The sequence below is a fragment of the Opisthorchis viverrini genome, assembly GCF_000715545.1.
Source record: "Opisthorchis viverrini unplaced genomic scaffold opera_v5_170, whole genome shotgun sequence".
NCBI lineage: Eukaryota > Metazoa > Platyhelminthes > Trematoda > Opisthorchiida > Opisthorchiidae > Opisthorchis > Opisthorchis viverrini.
In genome coordinates this window covers 383696-391661 of record NW_008751826.1, presented here as the reverse complement: position 1 = coordinate 391661, position 7966 = coordinate 383696, and the positions used below count along the sequence as shown (strand labels likewise).

At 46.3% G+C, this 7966-nt stretch overlaps 1 protein-coding gene across 1 annotated transcript in view; it reads right to left on the bottom strand.

Moving 5' to 3' along the window:
- Positions 1–7296, bottom strand: part of T265_07402 (hypothetical protein) — a gene marked incomplete at both ends in the record, with an annotated part of 14034 nt that extends 6738 nt beyond the window's left edge. Inside the window, 3 exons of the mRNA XM_009172912.1 lie at positions 6399–6520; positions 6566–6652; positions 6703–7296. Of these exons, the coding sequence (XP_009171176.1) occupies positions 6399–6520; positions 6566–6652; positions 6703–7219 (726 nt within the window). The remainder of the gene's footprint in view (positions 1–6398; positions 6521–6565; positions 6653–6702) is intronic.
- Between the last annotated feature and the right edge of the window lie 670 nt (positions 7297–7966).

Here is a 7966-nt window from a genome sequence, read left to right as displayed (position 1 = left end):
TCCAAAACAACTTATGCAGGTTCGGTACAGCAAAGCATGGGGAAAAATTCAAAGCAAGGGGCAACTTACAATCCTGATGTCATTTTCATCATAGACGTCCATGGTGCTTCCGTCTATCACCATAATTTCGGAGTAACGGCTCATTCGAGCAAGGTAGCTATTCTCCAACATTTTTGTGTATGTATCTAAAAACTTGTCCGTCAAGTTGATGCCGTTCATCTCCCAAGGCTAGACAAAAACAGAAAGTGAACGATTTCCAGTGAGGTAAAACGCTCCAAAGTGATGGATTACATCTAGGGACGAAGCAACCAGTGGTATATGTTCCCTGGTACTCCCCAAGAGCAAACCATCGAAGAAGTCAATCAAACGATCCGGTTTCAACTTTACGGAAGATGGAACGCTTCCTAGGAGCAGAGAAGTGAGTAGGCTAATCCCAGCTAATTTAATGAAATTCAAGTGGATTTACACTCCAGGACGGTAAAACACGGCATTCCCGTCTCAGTTCACTCGCAAAAGTGCTATCCGACAGAGCTGTCCGCTGGTGCTCTTTCCTCTAAACTTCGTGACCGAAGTAAATACAAGGCAGTTGAGCCACTTCCTGCAGAAGACCTCAGTAAGTTAGTGTTGATCACTCCTGTGAATCGACGGCAATCAGTGGTTATTCTTCTACTTTTTTGGCCACTCAGGAGTAGCGTGACTTACGCCTGTTTCCCACAACGTCGTTTTGCGTCCCTGCCGCTCGTCCCTCGCTTGCACTTTCGACCGAACTCGGATCGCAGACGAACGCGCTATCCAGCACGTAGCACGTGATAATTTGTCGAGCTGTCGGCTAAAGACTGCAGACAGTTCCCCTTTCTCTTTGATTCGGAAATACCTCTGGGATGTACTGAATCTCTTCTGCACCGTTATTAAATTCATCTACTGATTGTTCGTATAGCATTTGGTACCTACTCGTTATTGCTTTCAGAAGGCTCAGCTGTTTCAGTGTTTCTTTCCCTGCTCCTACCGACTGCGCTATTGTTGATCGTAGTTTATGTTTAATCCGTGATGTTTATTAGACCATTTGTTCATACCATCAGTTCTCAACACAGCATCTACTGACCCTATCGATCTGTTCCGACTGCCCAGTAGCCACGAAATAACAAATGCATTCAGTTCTGTAAGATTTTAAACCACCCGGATCTTACATCTAGAGTACGCGGTTGATTTCATACTGTTTGAACTGCACCCTAGCAAAAGACAAAAACCATTAAGTAAATTGTCCACCCAACTAGCGTTCTCGACATGCTATTTGCAGCATCAAAGTACAAAACCCCATCCAATAATTGTTGCAAGCGAACCACCACAATAAGCTACTAAGTATACCTATGTGGGTATCATCCAATGACAGTATTGCCGAAGCAGCGGGCGCTAGAAGCACAATGGCTGGTTAGAATTCACCCAACTTTTTTTTTACTTCGGCATGGTACCACCCGGCAGGTACCATCAAAAAATTGCTCACCACTCTTCTACATCAGCGTATTGGGCACCCATTGATCACTCGCCCTCCGTGCGTCACCACTATCACGGAATTTGGCCCGGATATGACACGTATACACAGACAACCAATCACGTTACACCTAGACACACAAACACACATTTCACCCCCGACCTAAGGCTGACACCTTGTCGTAGTGGTTGGGCTTGAGTGCTGGGTTAATCCTGCGGGCTACACTGGCTGGAACTCAGTTCCCCAAGGTTCAATACTCCAGAAAAGTGGGCAGCTGACGAAGAACAGCGAGTCCCCGTACTGCGAGCACTCGTATTACGAGGTGGTCTGGAGGTAAAGCTGTATTGTCCTCGGCTACGTATGTGTGAGGGCAGTAATGCACCTCGTTCAGGCGACCAGGATCTCCATACGTATAGAAGCAGTGGTGCTGCATTCCCCCCGAGGAAGGGCGGGTTAGAAAATATCGGCCGTAAAAACCGCACACACCGACCACTCAATGGTTGGCTGTGACCTCCGATGAATTATACAATACCGTCGAAACACATTTAAAACGAGTCTGGTGCTGCTCAAAATGCAACTGTTGTGCGCAGCCGAATCAGGAGTGAAACAGTGATGTCTTACTCCCTGGGTCCTTCGGCCAGGCCCGCTCCTCTGCAGCAAAGTCGGTCAGACTATTGAATCACTGGCTCTGGGAAGGGTCCCCCTAGAGGCTTCGCGGTCAAGACTTTTAAGCCACGGGCTAGGAGTAAGGTCCCCGGGCAAAACCCTGCCCCCTCCCGCTAGCTTGTAGGTCAGGCTTCTGATTCGAAGGCTCAAGGTGGGGTACATCAACCAAACCCCGTTCTCCCGCTTGGACAACCGGGGAATACTATTCGCCACTGCAGCCTTTCGTCCGACGGCCTTCTCGCACATCTCGTCCCCACCCATCGAATGATGCAGTGCGATCAACCCATCTGCCAGTCCCCTAGCCACTGTTCCGTGTCTAAACCAAAACAATCACTTACCAGTCTCAAAAGATCTGATCCACGTTGCAGTCTTGTTCAATGTCCGTACACACGTCAAATTAGGCGACAGACATCTCTTGCTGAAACCTAGCTTCCTCTAACTGCTGCTGTATGTTGCGTCCCGAAACATGCATATAGGACTACATCTCGATCGTGCACCTTGAGCCGCTTAGGACGAGCTCAAACGTTCCACATTTCACTCTTTGAATATCTGGTGATCCTGACGCAATGGTTCATGGTGTGTGAGTCGCACTCAATCCCCAAGGCTGAAAGCGCTTTACTGGACTGGATCCCAGTAAACAGTTAAATTTGCGCTATGCGGTTGTCTCGCTTCATTTAGATCAACGCAAGTCAGTGTAGCAAATGGTACTTATTTATTATATCAGCATACGCGCCGATACACTGCACTTCTAAGACTGAGAAGGGCAGGTTTTATTGAGATCTGTGGTGACTACTTCGGTCATCATCATCATTATCAAAGACAGCAACATCAGTGTTAACATTGATGCTTCATTGCCGTACAACCATAAGGTTCGCCTAGTTATACATATATATAATTATATTAATTATATTAAAAGCCCTAGAGTGAAAAGAAGAGAAAAAGAGCGGGTGAGGGAGGGGACCTAGTGCTGGCGTATGTCAAACATTCTGAGATGCCTACACCTCCAACAGCTCAGTCAGACAATATGGAAAGATACTGACAACACAAACGCCACTGACATCGATTAGCCGCCATTTCTGGCAACGTTTCCAGCAGGCATAAACGGGGTAACGGGGACCCCATCCTGGAAGGCGTACAACATCAACAACACCCAAACTCTTCGTGATCTCTTTCACGCCTTTCTGCCAAGTCATGTGCTGTCCACCTCACGGTTTGCGCCATCCTGAAGGAGGCACGGAGAACAACATTCGTCTCGGTAGACGGTGCTTCGGCATGCGTAACACAACCGAGTCATGGTAGTCGGTGCTGGATGTTTTCCCCGACTGAAGTACATGCAGCACAACCAAATACCCGTTTTCCAATCACCTCATCACTAACACGCTGACGCCATCCAAAACCATCCACGCTTCCGAGGCATCGGTGGTCGAAAACCTGAAGACACCCCACATCATCCGTCCGGCCATGTTTCGCACCCATACAACAACACAGCCCTTACTGTAGCCTGGCACACACGACCCCTAAGATCTAGTGAAATGCCTTTTTGACGCCACAAGTGACGCAAATTAGCAAACGTGATTCAAGCCTTTGAGATTCTTACACTGACTTCATCAGACATACTTCTGTCAGAGCTAATACAACCACCGACGTATGGAAAATTTTCCACGATCTCCAGTGATTCTCCCTGGATTGTAAGGGATATGTTCGCAGATGGCACGTTCTGAAGCAAGAATGCGGGATGACTGGAATGTCCAAGTTGGACGACTAAATCCGGAAGAAACACAGTTAGGTGGTAGATTTGAAGTAGATACTCAATGTACAGTAATGCGGAGCGACTGCTTCAGTTGTGTGCCCATTATTGTGTTCCTGCTTAATGAGAAATTCACGAAGAAACGCTCATACCGAGATACTTGGACGCAGTCTAGTCGGTCTTGCTGCTCATGTACGTAGTAGTTGGATAGCGAACAGCAGCTCAAATTCATCGAACTGCATTAATCTGCACTTGTTCCCAGTCATCACACACCCTATCCGTAAGCGGTAGTGTGCAACACCATAGTGCAACCGCTGCTGGTGAGTGCGAGTTGGACTTATCCACTTTGTTTTCAACCATCGGTGTCTACGCGGCATTGCACAGGTGAGGGGGGAACCGTAGTTCCAACGGTTGAGTACTTCTAATGGTATCTGCAGAGGCGTTTGGTGGACGCTCAGTTGACGGCTTGGTAAACCTACATTCGGTGGTATGCGACGCACACTGAAACAGACCTTATTTGCTACATTAGGATCAGGGTTTAAAAATCCAATTGGTATGCAGGTTTTGAAATATCCAACTTGTATTAGAGATCCAACTCACAGTCTTCATCACATTGGTGTCGTTGTTTGCCAGGGTTTGGAACCAAGGACCAACTTAGCCAATGTTCGGAAAACCCCTTGATATGGCTAAATCAGCTCACTTCAGATTTGCTCTTCTCGATTGGTCTTCCACACATAATCGTCTTTTTTCAAGTTCACTCCTAGTCTATCGGCTGTAAAGACTATGACCACTGCACTCAGGTGCACAAATAACAGTCAAAAGAAGTATGGTAGCTGGGTGCTAACGTTGTACTAACGGTGCATTGCTGCTTAGAATAACAATGATAACGATAACTCTGACGCACAGAAAACAGTTAAAAAGCAGAACAGAAGAGTTAAATGGAGACAGAGCAACATGACTCACAGCCTGGTTAGATCAGTACTTGGTAAACTGCTTTACAGGTAGTACTGTATAAGAAATGTATCGTTGCGTATTGTGCATATCATTTGTAGAGAAAACACACCCAGATTCTACCATGCGCACGCAATTCTCGTCCCAATGACGGACCAAACAGACATAAAGAATGTCTAGACAGTGTTTGGTTCGCGGACTATCAACTTAATCACTGTTCTTCAGTATAAACGCCTCTAGTTAAGTCCCCACAACTCATGCGTACGATCAGGTGTGAACGCACTGAGCCAACGATATGGAAAACACGAAGGGGTATAAATCCAATTATCGACTGACGATTTCCCAAGGTACGGAACACGACGGCTTTATCAGAGGTATCGCCTTTGCTAGAAATGACAATGCAAGCATTTATTCCACCACCAGAAAAATTCTAAAAGCATCTCAACCCATTGGTTTTGTCGTGCAAAAATATTTGACTCTTATAGCCCCCGTGCCTAGAAGACAATGCACGGGTTTCGTCGGAATCGTTCGACAGTAATGTTCGGTTGGACAAAAGTCGATGTGTGTGAAAGAGAAAACGTGTTACAGGGGAACATCTTGACCGAGGCAACTCGCTCCTGGAATTGATCATTGGAACACTGTTCCTACCCACACCGGACAGACATACCTCACTGTAAGACTTTCAAACGTAACATATGTTAATAACAATCATTTAGCTGTGGTACACTTTAGCACATAGCTGCCATGAAACACGAAGAATGAGATACTATCACGCTGTCCTAGAGCAGTCAAGAATCAAAATTTGGGTTCCAACGAAGGACTTCCAGGTAGGTGGTTTCGCACCTCAAACCCTGAACCATTTCGACTGCTTTTCAATAGATCCCGGCGTGTTATTACTACTACCGCCCGAATACCTCTATCTTACAAGTGTCTATCGAGCTGAATGGTTCCTCGATTTTGAACAGACAACTTTACGCACGGCACCATGGACATTGTAAATCGCAAGTAAAACTGGAGCCAAATTATGAACTCTTCTGAGCTGATAATTATGGGCGGTATAAGACAACGTGGGGGATCTGTGGGTTAATAGTACGCAGTAGCTCGTTCCGCACGTGGCAAGAGTTGTAAAGTGTATCGGATGATGAGCGCCAAATGTCTAGGTTATGAGATATAGAAAGCGTTCAGCTGTAGCACCCTTCCGGTGCCTAGCTGCCATGCCACCCGAAGGAAGCACGAGGGCTAGGATACTGCCAGGTTGCCCAAGCCTAGACAGGGGAAGTCGAGTGGCGGAGGTCGGATTCGAACCACGAACCTTCCGGTCAGTAAATTCGCGCTCTAACCACTTGGGCCATCTCGCCCCAACCAACCGTTAAAAAGCCCCTTCTGAAAATTGCTTCACAAAATGGTTTGCACGCTACAATTTTCAACGAGTGATCGTTAAGCCACAGGATTTTCAAGATCGTTAATTTTGAGGCATTTGCATCGGAGAAAGAATCTGGACCATACGGTGTGGAGCGCAGTGTTAGAGAGAACACATGCACTTACGAGATTTCGCTTCTTGAAATGGTCTCTAATTTGTTGATTGGTAGCCTTCACGTAGATGACCAAGTGAGGTTTCCACAAACGCTGACTCGTTATTCCATGATGCTGATTGAACCATCGAGACGCTAAACATAGGACAGTAAACTGAGTTTGAGAGAGGCGCTAAATACCTCGGTCAGACATGTATCCAGCTTTGAGAAATGCATCGGACCAAGCGATTTCAGAGAATGGACTACGATCTGTGATGAAACCACGACCTGAGAGTGAGCAGAGACGAATTAGTCAACCGGCAGCGAAGTTGACCTACCTGTATTAAAGAGTGTACACAGGCCCTTCAAATATTTCAGATGCCGGCGAATGTAGAATTGCAGTTGAAGGTAAAGTGGCTTGCCCTTATTTATCAAATCCGGTTCGTTCCAGAACATTTCACATGTGTAATACTTTGCATCGTCCGGCAGTATTGCATTATGGCAACGCAGATCGAAAGCCGGATTACAGTCCTTGAATACGTAGATATCGTCCTCTGTGATATCCGGAAAGTAGTTCATGCCGAAGTGCTCGGCCAGTTTTGCGGCCAAAAACGACTTGCCACAACCAATGTTCCCTTCAACAACGATCACCTTGCTATTTTCATTCAATCGAGCATACGTTGGATCACGTATCGATCGAATCAGCGAAAAAGGTTTGCTTATATAATCAAAGGAAGGAGGTTTTGCATAGACGATTTCGCCGCTTTCTATCATTTTTATAGATCGGTAGATACATTTTAGGGTGGAGAGTTGAGTGCGACGGAGCACTGCGGGTGTGTGGGCAATAAGAGCCATATGTGTTGTTTACGGTAGGTGGGACGTTCACCAACCGACCGCAAGGTCGTGGAGTAGGGAAATTCAGTGAGACCGCTAAAGCGAGAGAATGGAAAATGAAATGTGATGTAAGCATTGTTAAGCATGTGAAAATATGAATAGCTCACACTACGTTACTTCAATCAGTAGTCTGGCATAACTACGAAATGGACTGAGATTAAGTGTTTCACGTATAGCAGGGCATACGTACCGCAAAACAAAAACTCAAGAATATCGGAAATCCAGGTTCCTGGTTACTTCACAGCCAAAGAAAGTGTGGTAGAAGTTGCTCGAATTACTTAGACATTACCTATGGCTGAAAAGCGTAGAAAGACTAGAACATAACTTCCGTAAACAGCCATCAGTATTTTCTAAACGACTAAGAGCGGTAGAAAAGCGCGAGTATGGCAGCGACGCTACAGAGGAAGTAAAAATAAGTGCCGTCCACGACGGTATATACCATAAAGTGGATAAACAAGCTTCAGTATGGGAATTACAAAGACGGACGACAAATGCAAGCAGACCATAATGATGAGAAGACCGGTGGACAGATTTTCCGCAGCACTGCTGAGATCAGAAGTGTCCAGAAGCACTTCTAGACTCAAATCACTTGGTCCGGAGGACAGAAGCTACGCATTTGTCAGCCGCTTCGGTTTGTGTTCCGGATCCACTCGACTGGGCCAACAGCATTTCGCCGCGCCGGAGGATCATCATCATCATCATCATCAT